This window comes from Micromys minutus (assembly GCF_963924665.1).
Source record: "Micromys minutus genome assembly, chromosome: 19".
In the NCBI taxonomy this organism is placed as follows: domain Eukaryota; kingdom Metazoa; phylum Chordata; class Mammalia; order Rodentia; family Muridae; genus Micromys; species Micromys minutus.
In genome coordinates this window covers 25,375,977-25,394,983 of record NC_137954.1, presented here as the reverse complement: position 1 = coordinate 25,394,983, position 19,007 = coordinate 25,375,977, and the positions used below count along the sequence as shown (strand labels likewise).

Here is a 19,007-nt window from a genome sequence, read left to right as displayed (position 1 = left end):
AGAGAGATGGACCCAGAGATCGGAAGGCCAGGTTTCCTGCCAAGGTCACACGGATGAGTTCTCAGGACTATCCTGCTGTACATGCCCAATAGACAGAGCAACCGGAAAAGAAATGAGTAACGGAATACAGAGCGGCACTGCCAGGAGGCCAGCGGGCAGGCCGATGTCTCATTTCAGAGCCTTTGGTCCCTTTCTGAAGGACTGGGTTAAAAGCATATCTCCTGTTGGCTACATTCAACTTCTAGGGACAGTCACAAAAGGAAAGGAGTTCTGGTGTCTTGTGGTGGGATTTCTTAGCAAGTGTAAGAGCCTTCATTTGGGCCCCGCCCTTTCTTTTCGGACCTGCTCACTACTCTCTTTGAATTCGGGGGAAACCCTCTTAAGACAGCCCATTGGCTGGCAAGGCAAGGAACAATATTTAACTCACAGAGGTTTCAGGGGTCCTGAACCTTGAAAGACACATCACGACAAAGCCCTCCCAAAGCCCCGCAGTAGGCGATGGATTGGCTAAGGAAGAAACAGGACTTCAGTGGAGGCACGGCATAGTGAGGAGCCTTCTGGAAAGGGGTGCCTGATGGGTAGGCTCTGTATTTCCACCCAGAGCTAGGGCATTTCTGGCTCTGCTGAGACCGTGAACATATTACTTCAGCTCTTCACACCTTCCCCAACACAGGAAAGAAAATATGGTTAGCTTCCTGGGCAAGATTAAGACAATATATGAAAAATCACTGAAGGAAATTTTCCTCATTTTCCCACTAGAGGGCTCCCCACCCAAGTCTCTCAATCACTTGTAAAGGTCTCTTCTGGGAAAATAAATACAGGCAAAATCGGCCTCAGGGGTGCAGGTTGAAAGTGTAGTTAGGCCTACTGTGGTTGCATCTATGCTGAACGCACACAGACCTTTCCTCGTCCTTAGTCCCTAAACCACACAGTATAACAATTATTCGCATTGTATCCATTATAAGCACCTAGAGATGAAGAGAATGTATAAGGACAATGTGTAGAAGTTATATACAAATGCTAAGTCATTGCATACAAAGCTTTTGAACACGCTTGGACTTTGACAGCTTTATGGGGAGTGTGTATGTGTGTGTGTGTGTGTGTGTGTGCACGCACACTGCTCCCTGTACTAGGTCTTTCCTCTGCTCATTTCAGAACAATCTGAGCATCGTTTTTGGAGCCCTGATAAAATGCTATCACTTTGGCACCTTCAGCCATTTTGATAAGAAGGAAAACTGATGTCAGGCTGGGCGAGGGTGGAGCAGGGTCTTCTCTGCAGAGACACGCCCTCCCCTCATGGGACCCCAGCTGGTTTACACAGCAGGCTCTGCCACAGTTGCAGGCTTGAGACATAGCATTTGAATTTAGGCAGGAAGAGCGAGAGCAGGGACCCCCACAGTGAAAGGTTTGCAATACAGCTGCTTATGTGGAATTCTAGGCCATGTTCAGAAAACCAACAGAGCATCTGTGTGGGAAATGGGCTTCCAGACCCATGCAGATCTGTTTAGGCCTAGTCTCTGGGGGGTGGGGGGGGTGTCTAGCTCTGTGTGTCATTTTTATTTGTTTGTTCTTAACCTTGTTTTTGTTATTGATGTAGTTTTTAGGGAACGGATTTTCTTTTTTTTTTTTTTTTTTTTCTTATCCAAAAAGCACTGGGCAATTCTTGGTGGGCTTTAAAGGGATGATTGGTGTTATATGAAGATACAGCAATGGAGCCAGCTAACGGATGATGAAACATAGACAGTGCACATAGGTAGACAGAGAAGGGGCTCTGGATTTAACTCCGGAGGAACTTGCTGGATCCTGGTCGAGAATGGGAACAACGCAGCTGGAGGAGCAGCCGGGAGTCCGCCCGCCCATCAACCCCACCCATCAGCCTGCTCCCCCCATTCTCACTGCCCTTCCGGAGAAATGGTCCCCAGCCTTGTCGCCATGGCAGCCGGTCTCCTCAGCTTGGATTGGTTACTGGGTCACATCATTAGTCCTGTGACTGACCCTGTGATGGGAAATGGTTGCCATGGTTCCGTCAAGTATGCAAACAAGCAGCTGCTGTTCTCCAGGATCCAGGCTTCCAGTGTATCCAGTGGAAAATCCTGGGAAGAGTTGTTGAAGCCTGTGCTGTTTGTCTCTGGGCTCTTTTGACTGCTACTGATAAATGTTCTACATTTGATGAAAGAGGAGAGGAGAGAGGGAAAATCTTGCCTCTCTGTGCATCAAGTGAAAATGCCTGTTTCCACAGTGGCTTAAAAGCACATTCTGCTTTTCCAAAGGGCTCAGACTCTGTTCTCAGAGCCTACATAGCAGGTACCAACCATCTACAACTCCAGTTCTGGAAGATCTAACACCCTCCTCTGCCCCTGAGAGCAATAGACTTACACATGGTGCATAGACTTTCACATCCAGGGAAAACACCAATACACATACAATGAAGATACATGTTAGGGCTGGAGAGATGGCTCAGTGGTTAAGAGCACTGACTGCTCTTCCCAAGGTCCTGAGTTCAAGTCCCAGCAACCACATAGTGGCTCACAACCATCTGTAATGGGATCAGATGCCCTCTTCTGGTGTGTCTGAGGACAGCTACAGTGTACTTGCATAAAATAAATAAATCTAAAATGAAAGAAAATACTTTTTAAAAAAAAGATACTTTCTTGCTGTGTAAAGACAGACACTCACGTAGCCCAGCCCCTGAACTCTCTTCTTCCTGTGTCAGCGTCCTAAATTCCAGGATTCCAGGCATGAGCCATCAAAGCTGTCTTTCAAGGTAGCTCTTTCTTAGATGTCTTTGGAGACCATGTGGGTGAGCTCTCAGGCTGGTCAGAGTCTCTGAGGTGAGAGGGCAGGGCAGGGGCTCTGGGGGCAAGTTGTGGCAACTTTTCAAGTTTGTTCTGCCTTCTGAGAGCCACAGTCCCCTCTTGTTGTCAGGACAATCATACTGACCCCACCCCCTAATCATCTACCAAGATAAATCTGCACCGAAGATGACGGAAATGTTATATTTGGTAACTACAAACAGTTGCTCCTAGGAAAGGAGTCCAGCCATTAGTGTTAAACCCAACAAAATTTCAGCATGTTCCAGACTTCCAGTTCTTTTGCTCAACGTGCATTTATACTTGGCCCATCTCGTGCTGGGATTAAAGGTGTGAATCACCACACACATGCACACAGCAGGGACCCTCACCAATGTGCCCTGACTATCTTCTGAGGTCCACAGTCCCCACAGTATTGTTCTTCCTTTCCCTCGCTTGTCTACCTCACCGAACCCAATACTTCAGGATTCCTTTTGAAAGTTCAGGGAGAGCTTGGATAAAGCTCTTGCCATGCAAGCATGCCAGTGGGAATTCAGTCCCCAGTACTTACATCAAGACTTGGGATCACATCTAATCCTCATTCTCGGAGGCAGAGAGTGGGTCTCTAGGGAAAGCAGGCCTAACTCAGGCCATAGAACTCCAGCTTTAAGAAGAGATACTACCTTAGTTAATAAAGTGGAAGGTAACTAAGACACTCCACCATCTCCTCCTGTCTCTCTCTCTGTGTCTCTGTCTCTGTCTCTGTCTCTGTCTCTGTCTCTCTCTCTCTCTCTCTCTCTCTCTCTCTCTCTCTCTCTCACACACACACACACTTAAATGTTGTAGCCATGGACGACAGAAACGTCCTTTCTGAGAGCTGTGAGCTGAAAGGTTGTGGTGGCTGCCTGGTGTCTGTGGCGAGAGAAGGGAAGCGAACCAGTCCTCACCTTAGAGAACTGTTGGCTGTGGGCGTAGCTGCAGCACAGGCAGAAGCAGAGATGACTCAAGAGGGAGCCATTTGGCAAAGGTTGTTCACTGCTAAGAACCGAGGCCCGGCTCCAGCCTTCCCTCTCTGCTGCTGCTTTACTGACTTGTTAACTTCCTGTTATCCCTAGACAGTCCATGTAAATGTGCAAATGGATCGGAATAGTTCCCATAGGAGAAAGTTTTAAATAAACAAACAAAAACATCAAAACACAAAAGCCTTGGCTTTTGTTCCTGGAACTGGTAAACATGACTCCTTCTACCAACCCTCTTGCAAAAGACTCAATTGCTTGCCCAACAAATGCAGGTCGGTTATTTGGAGCCATTGTCCTAAAGCACAGTGTAAAGACTGGCATGCAGCTTTCAGAGCTCCCAGTGAGCCAGAACCATAGCTGTCCCCACAACGATAAACACGCACTTGGGTTGCTTTTCTGTAGTTTTCAGGTTTTGATTTTCCCAGCTCTGTTGTTTCTTCTGTTCCTCACACCCACAGTCTTGCATTCTCTCATGAGCAAGTTCAAAAACCACAAACTACAAAATCTCATCCAAGATAAAAAGAAACAAACCACTCTTAACTATTAAAGAAATGGAATTCATCTTAAGCTGGCCTCCAGGCCAGGATGCTTTCGCTGGCAAAGCCTACCAAATATTTCAGGAAGAAATAAAACAGGGGCTCAGTGGCTGCAAGCATAAAGACCTGAGTTTGAGTCCCAGCACACACATAAAATCCTGGCATGGTTACACGGTCTGCAGTGTCAGCATTGGAGACACAGACAGGAAGAGCTCAAGAGCTCACTGGCCAGCCATAATAACTGGAATGGCTAGTATCCTGCTCAATGGGAGATATTATCTGAAGATAATAGAACAAAAAAGTAGAACAGGAACACACCAGTGACTTCCTCCAGCCTCTACATGCAGGCATGGGTGTATACACCTTCACAGTCATGTGCCGGTATCTCACACACACACACACACACACACACACACACACACACACACACACAATAGCAATATAACAACAATAATAAACAAACATTTAAAAAGAAGAAATGAAACATCTTTACAGTCTTCTCCATCAGAAGAGGGGAGACTATTTTCCACATCATTAGATGAAGTCGGCAGTGCCTTGGTACCAAACCAGGAAACAGAAATATGAGCCACAGAAGGGCATCGCCCATGAATACGGATGCACACAAAGAGCATCTCAGGTAAGCGACTTTCTTTCTTTTTTTAATTTATGTAAAAAATAAGTGTTTATTTTGATAAGATATTTAGACAAAGCTTAATGGGTAGTGATTCTCTATTTCATGAATTCGTCTCCATTTTCCCTTCCTGGTTTTATTGATTCATGCTTTTATCTTTTAAAGTAGAGAATCTTTCATTCACTCTTTGACAATTTCATATGCATCAACAATGAACTTTGATCACACATACCCCTGCTTCCCAATCCCCGGGAGCCCCAACCTCTCCCTCCCGCGATGCTCTTCTCAAGTTTCTTCTTCCGATGACTTTTCTGACACAATCACTTGATGCCAACAGCTTCACTTGAGGCCACTCCTTTACCGTGACCCCCGGCTTTTGTTGTTCTGTTTACAATTCTTTTGTTGCCTTTAAGACTTGCTCTCTGACCCATGGATTTTTGTTGTTATTGTTGGTTTTTTTTTTCCAGTATTATGGCCATAGAACATTTTTCACGGTTTGTTTTATAATAAGGGATAAGGGTAAATTTTCATTATGCACTTGAAAGGACTCCGTACTCACTGTTGTTGGGTGGAGTGTTCTACAAATGCCAATTAGGAACAGTTCTTTGATGGTGTGACTCAGTTCCTCTGTACCTGATGCTTTTGTGGCTCATGCTTCCTCTAGGTTTCTGAGGAGAGTGCTACAGTCTGCAGATAAAAATTCATCTGCTTTTCTGTACTGTTTGTTCTGTGTCAAATGCTCTGAGGCCCTGGCAGGAACATGCACATTAAGAGACAATATCTTCTTGTCGAGTTGATTCTTTTATTAATAAGCAATATTCTCCTATATTCTGGTTTTCTCTATGCTTCAAGTTGGTTCACCTAACATTAATCTGAGTGCCTCGGTTTGGTTTGGTTTTGTGTTAGCACGATCTCAGTTTTGTTGGCTTGGTCCTTTCCTATTCACGGACGAATTTCTGCTTTGCTTTTTTTGAGACAGGATTTCAAATGTTGGGATTCCAGGCCTACACCACACTCCTGGTTGTGAGGTCCTGGAGATCAGAGGCAGGGCTTTGCTCGCTTGGCAAGCACTCAAGTACACCATGTACACCAGCAGCTCCTCATTTGCATATCAGTTGCCGCTCTCACTGTAATCCCCAAGAAGCAACTTAAGGCAAAGAGGTATTTATTTGACTTACAATTTGAGGGTACACGTCACCTTGGCAGAGAAGTCCTGGCAACAGCAGCCTGTGGCTGCTCACTCACATCCGGTTAGATCAGGAAGCAGTGTGAAGACAGGAAGTGAGGCCAGGCTATAAGACCTCAGTGTCTGTCCCCACTGACCCACTGACCCACTGACCCACTTTCTTCAGTGAGGCTCCATTTTCTAATCCTCCAGTAACCTAAACAACAGCACCAAACCAGGTGTGGCAGTGCAGGCCTTTAATACCAGAACTTCAGAGGCAGAGGCAGGCAAATAGCTGTGAATTTGGAGCCAGCCTGGTCTGCATTGTGAGTTCTGGACCAGCAAAAAAGACATAACAAGACTGGTTTTTTTTGTTTTTTGTTTTTTTTTTTTTAAAGTACCCTGGTGATGGTGGCACAGGTCTTTAATCCCAGCACTCCAGAGGTAGAAGCAGGTGGATCTCTGAGTTTGAGGCCAGCCTGGTCTACGGAGTGAGTCCCAGAACAGCCGGGGCTACACAGAGAAACCCTGTCTTGAAAAGACAAAAACAAAAAAATTCATTAGCCAGTGACCGAATATTCAAACACATGACATAACACTATATTTCACATTGAAACCATTCGAGCCACAGTGTTTCACTCTTTAAAGGCTTTTTTTCTTCTTATTATGTGAGTATGAACATTCTGCCCACATGTCTGTATATACGCAACGTGTATGAAATGCCTGCAGAGATTGGAGAAGAGCACTGGGCACTGTGGAAATGGCGGTACGGGGGATTGTGAGCCACCTTGTTGGAGCCAGGAATCAAAATCCATCCTCCACCGGGCAGCCTGGGCTTTTAAGCATCTCTCTCCACTTCTGAATGGAAACTGAGAAGTACAAACAGAGTAGGAGTGAGGAGACAGAGCTCCGGAAATAAACCCCAAATGTCCATAGAGGTTCTGGAAGGGAATAGTAAAGGGTACAAGGAAGCCACCGGGGACCTGGGGGGGGGGTGGCAGGATGGTATGACGGCATAAACAATTTCACCACTATCCTCGAATCGTTGGATAAATGCTAGAAGGCACTGTCATGGCCTGAAGATGATTGTGGTGCTTTGGAGGTTTTGTGTTCTGCAGCTGAGCGCTACACACTTTCCTCAAAGCATTCTCGACTTGGGGAGGGGACCCAGATCCTCCTGAGTCCAAGGAAATTGCTTCTGACTTCTGTCATCATGGTGGACACGCTGCTTCTGCCTGGGTGGGTTGCCAGGGAGACTGATCCCAATGACTGATTCCCACACCGATAACTGGTTGTCGTGGTGCTATGACAAGAACCTGCTGATTCCAGTTTCTCACCTTATCCTGCATTGGAAACCAAGGAGGATGAGAGTCAAGGGGAGGGAAGCAATTAGGCCATGCTGAGTCACTGTGCCTCAACTTGCCCAAATCAATAGTTTGCACATCCCTCTTTGAAGTGGGAGAAAGGAGGCCCAGCACAAATGCACACAAATTTCAACTCCAGCTTCCTCCCATTTCAAAGCTTCCTTAAATAAATTTCCTTCTCTGAACAAACTCTATAGTAAAGTAAGGCTTCTCTGCCTTTGCTATGAATCAGTCAGAAGGTAACGTGCTACTAGATTTCTTAAAAAGGACTTTTTATGAAAGTGATATTTGAGCCTAAGAGGCAGACAAGCAGGCCAAAGCCAAAGCCTCTTAAATGAAATCTATAAGATCAGTACATGAGGTGGGGGATGGGGGGAGCGTCATAGGGAAAACAAGAAAGCATGTCGGCTCCTTGGTAATGATGGAGACCAAGTTTCTGAGCACTTCATTTTTCCAGGTATTATTCTTAATAAGAATGCAGGATAAGGAAAGACCAATAGGCTGTAGCCTTCTCTCACCACAGTCATGTGATATAATACTTTTCCTTCTCCCAATGGGGTAGAAAGTTCACCCACTGTGAGCTCCAAGTTCAGTAGGTTTGAGATCCCATGGTCTTCTAGGAACATCCCTCAGCAGCAGAATCCCCATCTAACAAACAGCAAAAGGAAGAGTATCCATGCTTACACAAGTCTCTGTTTATTTTAATATAGAGTTTCACTATGTTGATCAAAGCAACTCATCATTTAACTGGGGCTGGCTTACAGGCTCAGAGGTTCAGTCCATTATCATCAAGGCAGAAATATGGGAGCATCCAGGCAGTCATGGTGCAGGAGGAGCTGAGAGTTCTACATCTTCATCTGAAGGCTGCTAGCAGAAGACTGACTTCCAGGCAGCTAGGATGAGAGTCTTACAGCCACACCTGCTCCAACAACACAACTTCTAATCGTGCCATTCCCCAGGTCGAGCATATACAAATCCTTACGCCAGCAAAACCAGAAATCCTCGTTTTATCTACCGTCGCTTCTCAATTCCTGTGATTAAAGGGATGTACCACCACATGTCGTTTTGATAGTTAGTCCCAGAGATACTAGAATCTTAAAAGGGAGAAGATCCAGGTACCCTTTTTGCTGTGTAAAAGCAGGCTCACATTCAAGTGATTCTATGTCTCGAGTTGATTTGTTAATGTATTTATGTGTTTACTTGTTTACTTGTTGATTTTTCTTTTTTTATTATTTTACTATTTATTTATTTATTTATTTATTATTCTTTATTTTTTTTTTTACAGTCCAGTTGTTATCCCCCTACTGGTCTGCCCTCTGAATGTTTCTCATCTCCCTATCCCATCAGACCTCTCCCTGGGGGCCTCAAGTCTCTAGAGGGTTAGGAATGTCTTCTCTCACTGAGGCAGTCCTCAACTGCATATGTGTTGGGTTCCTCATATCAGCTGGTGGATGCTGCCTGGTTGGTGGCTCAGTGTCTGAGAAATTTTAGGGGTCTAGATTAGTTGAGACTGCTGGTCTTCCTATGGGGTCACCCTTCTTGTCAGCTTCTTCTGGCTTTTCCCCAATTCAACCATAGGGGTCCCCAGCTTCTGTCCACTAGTTGGGTGTAAGTATCTGCATATGACTCTTGTTGAGCCTCTAGGAGAATAGCTATGCTAGGCTCCCGTCTGTGAGCACACCATAGCATCAGTAATAGTGTCAGGCCTTGGAGCCTCCCCTTGACTTGGATCCCAATTTAGGCCTGTCACTGGACCTCCTTTTCCTCAGGCTCTTCTTCATTTTTGTCCCTGCATTTCTTCTAGACAGGAACAATTCTGGGTCAGAGTTTTTGTTTTTGTTTTTAAAATTTTTATTCATTCATTCATTTATTTATTTTATGTATATGAGTACATCGTTGCTGTCATCAGACACACCAGAAAAAGGCATCAGATCCCATTACAGATGGTTGTGAGCCACTATGTGGTTACTGGGATTTGAACTCAGGACCTCTGGAAGAGCAGTCAGTACTCTTAACTGCTGAGCCATCTCTCCAGTCCATGGGTCAGTCTTTGACTGTGGGGTGGCAACCCCATCTCTCCACTTGATGTCCTATCTTTTTATGGGAGGTGGGCTCTGCAAGTTCCCTCTCCCCACTGTAGGGCATTTCATCTAAGGTGAGTCCTGAGAATCTCTTATTAGTTTTTCAAGACAGGATTTTTCTGTATAACTTTGACTCTTCCAGACCTCACTCTGTAGACCAGTCTGGCCTCAAACTCAAAGATCTGCCTGCTTCTGCCTCCTGAGAGCTGGGATTAAAGGTGTATGCTACTAGGGCTGGGGGGATGACTCATTGTGCTTAAGAACACTGACTGCTCTATCAAAGGTCCTGAGTTCAATTCCCAGAAACCACATGGTGGCTCACAACCATCTGTAATGGGATCTTCTGGTGTGACTGAAGACAGCTACAGTGTACTTACACACATAAAAATAAATCAATCTTTTTTTTTTCAAAAAGGTGTGTGCTACCAGAGCCTAGCAGGTTGTTTTGTTTTTAGTTGCCTTTATTTCCTATGTGTGGTCACACCTGTGTGGGTCAGAGGACAATTTTCCCCTTGTACCATGTGGGTACGAACATCTCCTCAGTTGTCCTTATTTAACCTTGTACATTTGATCATTTTCATCAAGTTCCTGGAGCTCCTAAATTGTGTATCCACTGAGTCTTCTTAAGAAGACCTCCTTTAGAATTCTCTGAGTCTTGTGCTACACTGTGCTGCACACCCTTAATCCAGCACTCAAGAGGCAGAGGCAGACAGATCTCTGAGTTCAAAACCAGCCTGATCTACAGACTGAGTGCTGAGATAGCCCTTGGCTGAAAGACCCTTTCTTGAAAAAAAGAAAGAAAAGAAATCTCTCTGAGTCTTAACAAGTTTCCCTTTATGGTTTCTTGAGTCTTAAATGGTTCCCTCTAGGGTGGAATATACCAATTCATTGTTTTATAAACACCCTCAAAGTGTTTCTATAAATTTAACAATAAAGTGTCTTCAAGTAACCAGTGATAAACAAGACAAACTTTCAGATCCTGGCATGGTAAAACAGCTTGTGCCAGATAGTCCTGTTAATATGTACTGACTGTGTGTGTGTGTGTGTGTGTGTGTGTGTGTGTGTGCACATTCCAGACAAAAGACAAATGAAATTGTGGGAAGACACAGAGTCCAAATAAAAGGAAGAAAAGTGACTGGGACCATAACCCTTGATGAGTAAACACTCCACCAGGCAAATTTTCACATTCAATGGGCATTTCACTCCAAGACACTGCACACAGTCAGTCCACCATTCCCTTCAGCACAGAAAGAAAGCAGACTGGGTCAGGAAGTGATGCTGTAACTGTCAGGGAAGCCAAGTTGCCAGTACTTGGATGCCAAGGCAGCCAGGAATTGAAGAGGAATTCTGGGCAATGAGTGGACTCCAGAGAGGGAAACTAAAATGGATGTAAATCTCTCCCAAATTCTCAGCTATCTTCTAAACAGCACATCACCGGGTAAGATTTCCAAGAGCCTAAAGGAAAAGCCAAATATCCAAACAAAGATTTTGGCAGCTGCCATGGTTCTAGAAAGGCAATGCCTGGAGTTCAGAACCCACAAAATTAGAGGGCCTTCCTAAACACTTCTCAGAGTCTAAAAAAACCCTGAGCAGTAAATACTAAAGAAAGATAATGCAATCCAGAAAACCCACAAAGCATCAACCCTTCCCCCAAAAAAAATCCAGTTTACAACAAAATTTACAGTGGAGCTTAGAAGCGTGGCACAGGACACGTGGTAGTGGGTCAGGTACTTAGTTATTGAAATAGATCTATTTTAAAGTGGATGGTGGTTAGGATTAGGGCAACCACAATGGCTGTGGGAAAATAAAGGTGCACATTCAGTGTTTTGTTGGTTGAATCCATATGGTTGTTAAAAGATTTTAAATGGATGAAGATAGAACGAAGGTCAAAAGCAATAACCAGTTATCGCTCTTCCCTTGCAGTTCATATTTAAACATCACAACCAAACCCATGAAATTGCTTCCATTCCCACCCCCATCTCATAAGCAATCAATTTCTCCTGCCTTGGCGACTGAGAATAGAGGCATAATCTGTAAAAGTGTGTAGAGGGTGGGGGCAGAAATTCCAAAAGATCGAATGGAGAGAGGCCAAAGGGAATGGCCAACTTGAGTAGGCAGCTGCAGGGGCAGAGCCGGCTTGTGATTGGCCGAGAGAGAAGGGCTCTGCGGATCTCTTGTCGCGTCGCTAGCCGGTGAAAAGTGACATCCTGGCACAGCCCCCCTGGCTGTTGTTGATACTTCACTGCGACCTAGCTCGAGGAACCGTGCGCTCCAATCCAGCGAAGATGCAGAGTTCGTTGAAGCCCGCGGGCTCCGGGGGTCTTCAGCTACTGGTCTGCTTCCTTCTTCTTTACAGTCGTCCAGGCAGCTGCAGCGACATAAATGCCCACGGTCAGGAGGAAACTTGGAGTGGGGGCGGGGAGTGCGGGCAGGACCAGAGAGCAGAGGATCTAGCCTTCAAGGCTAAGACTCAGGAGGAAAACCGTTTAGGATAAGCGAGAAACGCAGAGGGTTTCAGAGGGACAGACGCAGTCTTGGCACTTGGTCTACAGGGTCTAGACATAGAAGGAGCGAACCTAGGCAAAGGTTGGGGTTGGGAAAGAATAGGAAAGACAGAGGCGCCAAGGGTGGCTGAGGTACAAACCAGACGTTTCTGGGGAGTCGGGAAAGCGATAAATAGGGCTTAGTGGAGAACCAGGAGTACTTGTATTTGGTTATCTGATCAAAGGACTAGGTGGGTGGGGCTGAGAGAGGGAATCAAGGTTCAGTTGTAAACTCGCAGAGTGTAGGGGCTGGAATACGGTTTGGTTTCATGAAGTGAGAAAAGCTAGGCTGGGATGAAACAGGTTGAAGGGAGACCATTCTACTTCCTCCTGCTCTGATCTGCGCCATCCTGGATGGACCTGGCGCGCACTCACTTCGTAACAGTCGGGGACAGACTGCGCAGCCTCAGAATACCGGCGCAGACCACTGCACAAAGTCCTAGTCTGACGCCCAATCTTCCCTGCGGGATTCTTGGGTTTAGAAGCCAATGCAGGGGATTCGCAAAGCACTGTGGGTGGAGGTCTGCTGTCAAACGAGGGGAGAAGTAAGGCGGGGTGGGGACGGAGTAGAATAGGGGTGGATTGTGAAGTGCAGATAATGAGGTGTCAGTCCTAACACCCCGCGGTGACTACTCCTGACCCTCAGCACCACGGACAGCTCCAGCCATTCTGTGGATCCTGATGTTCCCCCACACCTACATAAGTTACTGGCTCAGACACCTTCTCAGACTGAACATCGCCTCTTCTCTTCTTTTAGAGGACGCAAGAACCTCTACTTTCTAGGCCAGGAAACTATATTAGGCATCTATCTGAAAGGAGTGAGGGGGAGAGTTGCCCATTCTTGGAAGACCTATGATTCGAGGCCAGCCTGAGATACATAGCAAGACTCAGTTTTTTGTTTGTTTGTTTGTTTTTAAATTACCTGAAGTAGGGCAGGGAGATTTTTCTTTAGGCCTACTCATCTACCATTCCTGCCCATCTCTTACACATAGTTGAGCAAACTGTGTTTGGGGGGGAAAAATCTCAACCTTCAGACCTTACACATAGGAGTACGGCCAGTCCTCCCTGCCCCCACCGTTCTTCACTAAGGAACTCTGCGTCCTCAATTCTACCAACTGTAGATTGAATGCAGACCCCCCCCTTCTGTCATTATTCTCTAAGCAATGTCTAAAGTGAATATTTACATCATACATTAGCTATTCTAACTAACTGGGAGGTTATTGGAAACACACAGGAAGAGACTGGCAGGAGGACTTGCCACCAAGCCTGACCAAGCCTGACAACCTGAGCTGAGTCCTTGGGGTCCACATGGCAAGAGGAAGAACTGACGATGGAGGTTGTCCTCAGATCTCCAGACTCGTGCTGTGGCACATACTTTTATGTGCACGTGTATACATGTGTGAGCACATACACACACAAATAAATGAGATTGAAAATTAAGTGTGCAGGAGGATATTTATAAGTATCATGCAAATAATATGTTGTATTAGGGTCTTGAAAACCTTCAGATTTGGTGTGGACGGTAGTCTGAGACCCAACCTGTTAAAGACACCTGGGGAGTTGGTACTTTGTCTTTCTAAGAATTCCAGTTCTTTTCTCTAATCCCTTCTGCCTTCCAAGTTCTCCTTAAGGAGCAGCTCATCCACTTCTTCATATTCTACCTGCCCATCACATGTGGGTAGCTCCCCCAGATTCTTTCCACCTGCACCTTCACATGATACTTTTGCCTGTGTGCTCTGTTCTTGCCTAGATATTAATGCCAAGTAGGAATGGAAGCCAGGTGTGCTGGTGCATGCCATTAATTCCAGCACTTGGACGCAGAGGCAGGCGGATCTCTGAATTATAGGCCAGCCTGGTCTACATAATGAGTTCTAAGACATCTAGAACAGGACTGGAGAAATGACTCAGTGGTTAAGAGCACTGACTGCTCTTCCCAAGGTCCTGAGTTCAAATCCTAACAACCACATGGTGGCTCACAACCATCTGTAGTGGGATCTGATACCCTCTTCTGGTGTGTCTGAAGACACCTACAGTGTACTTATAATAAATAAATAAGTAAATAAATAAATACATACATACATACATACATAAATAGACATCTAAAACTATTTTTTAAAAAGTTCTATCTCAAACAACAAGAAGAAGAGTAAATAAAGTTCAGGGGTTAGTGGTGATGAAGGAGAAAATGAGAACAGGAACTTGAAAAGGGGGAAAGGATCTGGTTCTTTGTTAACAATGGGGGAAAGCTATTGGCTTCTCCTCAGCTGGGATTTGGAGTGATTCTGACCAAGGTATTTGCTGACAGCACTGTTTCGTCCTTAGATGGTCAGGCCCAAGTGGGATCGGAGCAGCTCTGGACGTTCCAAGGACTCATTGCTTCAGTCTTCCAGTACTTACAACCTATATTCCACCAGATTGTACCCCAAGGTAAGCAGAAGCTGCAAAACAGAGATGGCGTCCTGGTCAGAAATTGGGGAGAGTAGTGAAAGACTATTTGCCAGGGGGTAGGATTTCTGTTGTTGGATGCTGCTAGTTTCTTATCACCTTAGTGGGGAAGGGAACAAGAGGCTGTCGAACACCTGGAAAGAGAACAAACAGCAAACAAGTCCTTGGGACTGGGCCCAACCTCTATCAGTCTGAGGGTTTTTTTTTTTCCCTTAAGTGCTGGGATTCCTTAAGTGCTCAGCCAAGAAACCGGTTGCAAACCTCAGCCTTTGTATAGCAAGCAGGGAAACTATGTAGTAAAGGAGAGAGATGGAGGGAAGTAGGGAATCTATTATATGAAGAAGGCTTTTCTTTCCCAGTGTGGGGAAATGTCAAGGCGCTGCTGAGGTGGGAGAGGGTAGTTGGAAGAGGGAGCACCTTTAAAGAGGCAAGGGGAAGGGGATGGGGAGGGGAGAAAAGGGGAGAACATTTGAAATGTAAATACAGAGAATATCCAATGAGAAAAGGAGAAAAGAAAGAAGGCCGAGCCTTCCATGCACAGGCAGAGGAGAGCATCTGCCTGGAGTCCACATCACCATGCCCAATACTTTAAGAAGTATGTGATTCCTTTAATCAATAAGTCTCAAGGGATGTCCTAGACCAGCAGCATGGGTGTTATCATCAAGGAATCTGTCCGAAATATTAAGTGTTAGGTCTTGGGAGGTGGTTCAGTTGTAAAGTGTCTGCCATTCAATGACCAGATCCTGAATTTTGATTCCTATCACCCACACAGAACAGGATTAATGGCATATGTTGGTGAAACTGGTGGGGGTGTAGTTGGCAGGGAAGGTAGAGATGTAGACAGAGATCCCTGGAGATCACTGGACAGTTAATCAATTCAATGAGGGACCCTGTTTCAAAAAGCAAGGTGAAGAACCAAAGGGATAGCACTTGTCACTGAGCTGGATGAACTGGTTTCAATTTTCAGCCCCCTCATAAAGGTATAAATCTTACTCTGACCTCCATCAACCATGTGCATAGGTGCACACACACTCACACACACTCGCTCACTCACAATGATATTGATAATGATATATAGGATGAAATGAAACATCAAGGGAAAAAAATTACAGTCCCTCCCCTCCCCAAAAATATAAGGTAGAAAATAATCATCGAGGAAGACACACACCACGTGCACAACACACTCACAGGCACAACACACACACGCGTGCACACATGCACATGCATGTATGCAGGCTCCCACTCAGAGTAAAATACTAAATGTAATTCTTGAACCTCATCCTAATGGACTGGATGTGAAAAACAGCCACCTTACTAATAAGCCTTGTACTAATAAACCACCCAAGTTTGTGTCACTGGGTTGGAGGGGTTTGAGGGCTCTTTGTTTTGTTTTTGATACATTTCTCCATCCTTGGCTTCACTTAATCCTACAATGTCAACAAAGGACTCGGGAGCTTCATTAGAAAGGATGTGCAGGACTGTGCTCAGCAACCTTTCCACGCCGCAGCACTTAACTTTCTCCATTAGATGTGCTCTAACATATACTTGACAGAGAGGTCACCCTGGCCCCCTGGTGTCAATTCACTTCATCCTTCCATCCTGCAGGCATGTTCTGGACAGATGACATTGCCTATGAGTTAATGACCAAGAAGGTGGAGCACCTCAGCAGACTCCCCCAGTATCCATGCCAGAAGGATGGGAAGGCAGTTTTCCCCACTGCAACCACTGGGGTGAGGTATGAAAGCCCATGGTAGGCCTCTGGGTTTTAGGGTCCTAGAACTGTACGTAGAAACTACCAGAAGTACTGTGCTCTAGATGTCATCTCTATGGGAAGAGTTTCTTGGGGGCACAATAATTGTACTTGCAAAGGGGGAAGGAGGTTGGCAAGCCTGGGATCCACCTGTCATCCCTGCCTCTTCTAGGGGCAAGCAAGAGGAAAAACTTCGACTCTTATCTCCCCAAAAGGTGAGACTATCTTCCCTCAAATTTTGAGGCCTTTACGTTGGTTCCTTTGGATGTCCTTCTAAGACCATCTCATTCTCATTCTCCTTCCTTACTCCTGATTTCTCTCCCCCATTAGAGTCCAATGGCCAAGGTGAACAGGGACCGATGTTTTACCAACAAAGTAATCCCAAAGGTCACCAAACAAGAGGCCACCCACCCCACCAAGGTGAGTGACTCAGTTCGCCCAAGGATACTAAAACCAAAAGGATGTGTTTAAATGGGGAGCAGGGGACAGATACAAAAGAGGGGGTGCGTGTTGAGATGAAACAAACTCTTGTAGCCAAAGGGTAGTCCTGCTTGTTTATAAACTACTTAGACATACAGATGAGAAAGGAGGGGTAGGTCATGACACCGCTGGAAGCTTCTAATAAGGGCAAAGGTTGCAAGATCATGCATCAGGCTTGAGTTTAAAACCAAATTAAAAATGAAAGCACTGTGAGTTTAGATGTGAGGAACCCATGTATTGTGAAGACAGGGTGCAAAGGCTTCAATCCCATCTGCCTTGCTTTGCTGTGTGGTCCAGTCAAGGCTCATCTCCTTGGATTCCAGACTAGAAATCACCCCATCTAATATCTTCACAGATGAAAATGTGGGGCACAGGCTAGTTGCACGACTTCCTCAGTCTGCCATGCATGCTCTGTCTGCTCTGCTAGACCCAGGTCTCTCTGCTTCCAGCTTCTCCAGTGTGGATGCTTGCCCTCTCTAGGGCCTGTTCCAAACATCAGACTTATCAATAATGATAAGTCTTGATTGGGCTAAGACATGAGTGACGAGATAGTAACAGTCACAAGAAATCACAAAGGAAGGGCACTGGAACCACAAATGTCCGGAAGCAAGAGTGCCGTGGCCCTCCGGAGGAGCAAAGCATCCAGTGACAGAGTTGAGCAGGGAGAAAATGGAAGCCCATGTACGGACGCACAGAGCACGCTTTACATTTTATTCCAAGGATGGGCGGGGGGAGCTACTGGAATATTCTGATGAAGGGAATGTCCTGAAGGTACATTTCGTTTTTAAAAAGCTACTCTAGTTGTGAGGCATGGTGGGACATATCTGTGGCCCCAGTACTCAGAAGGCAGAATGACAAAATTGTAAGTTCAAGGTTACAGTGCAAACCCCCTGCCCCTCTTTAAACAAAGCAAAACAAAACCACTGCAATGATGTTAGGTAAACGGAATAGTAAGGAGACTAAGAATGAAAATGAAGGAGATGTGAGAGAAGGGTCATTCCGGCCTAGGGAGATGGAAAAGGCTTGAATTTGGTCAGTAGCAAAGGAGCTGATAATTGTCCCTTCCTGCTATCCGTATACACACCTTCCATCTAGAGACAGCCTATGAGAAGCGGGTCCCAGACCTAGATACTTTCCAGGAAAACAAGCTCCAGTTTCTGCAGTCTGGCAGCTAGAGCTTCTAAACTTGTATTAGTTGCTGGGGTAGCTTTTAAGCTAAAGGTCAGAGACCCAGCTGTGTGGAATTGGTTGTTGTAGCACTTCCAGGAACATGAATGAAGTCCTTCCATGCTTCTCCAGCCCCAGTAAAATGGAAAATCACACAGGGAGGAGGAGCTGTACGTGGGAGCCAGGGGCTTAGGCTAACAACCCTTGGAATGAGTCAGCATGGGTAAGGCTTACTCAGATTAAACAACTGTTACATATTTGAGGAAGGAGAACAGGTAAGGGGGCACAATGTCTCTCCAGCCTGACTTCAATTCCCTTGTTTCTTCTCTTTTAGGGTTTCTTTGGGCCATTCCCCACTGTGGGCCTCAACCTTGTTGCTGACTGAGATCTCACTGTATAAGATCCTTTTCCCCTGGGGACTTTCCCCCCTGCCCTCCAAGGGGCAATTCTTGGATGGCCCAAATATGAATAATTAAAGTTGACTTTTGTGCAAACACTTTCTGTGAGCTTGTCTTGAGGCAGGGTGCATGGGACATGAATTGATCAGATGTTCCCAAGGGTGAGGCAAAGGGACAGAGAAAGCACAGCTCTGAATGCTTGGTCAAAGGCTGGTGTCTGCCTCCCCCACCCCTTTTCTGAAATAGAGAGTGTGAGGGTGACCACAGCTGTCGTGACAGCCTTCTCCAATGGCGCCCTATCCTTATTGCATGATTTGGTTTCCCAGACTTTCATGTATTGGGGAAGGAAAATTGCTATTTGCCTCTCGTCAAGTCTTCATTTACTTGTTCCTTGCACCCATCAAATCAACTAGCCACTGCTATTCCTCCAATACCTTTCTTCTTCATTTATTTAACCCTGAGAAGCATGGAGCCAAGCTCCTGCAACTGTATTTGGGTCCTCTGTGAATGTACTTAATAATCTCAAAACACATTAAGTCTGGGATAATATAGGTCCATTCGGGTATCTGAAAAAGAGAGTAAACACAGTGGGCATCCCATCCATAGGATGGACCATGTCTTTTCCACCCAACCACTGCA

General features: G+C 45.7%; 1 protein-coding gene across 1 annotated transcript; it reads left to right on the top strand.

Moving 5' to 3' along the window:
* Positions 1 to 11,870: 11,870 nt before the first annotated feature.
* Positions 11,871 to 18,355, top strand: RESP18 (regulated endocrine specific protein 18; the record flags this gene model as incomplete). The annotated part of the gene is made up of 6 exons (XM_080932976.1): positions 11,871 to 11,976; positions 14,451 to 14,555; positions 16,179 to 16,308; positions 16,496 to 16,538; positions 16,654 to 16,743; positions 18,305 to 18,355. The coding sequence occupies 6 exons, from the start codon at positions 11,871 to 11,873 to the stop codon at positions 18,353 to 18,355; spliced, it is 525 nt and encodes a 174-aa protein (XP_080789102.1).
* Positions 18,356 to 19,007: the final 652 nt, after the last annotated feature.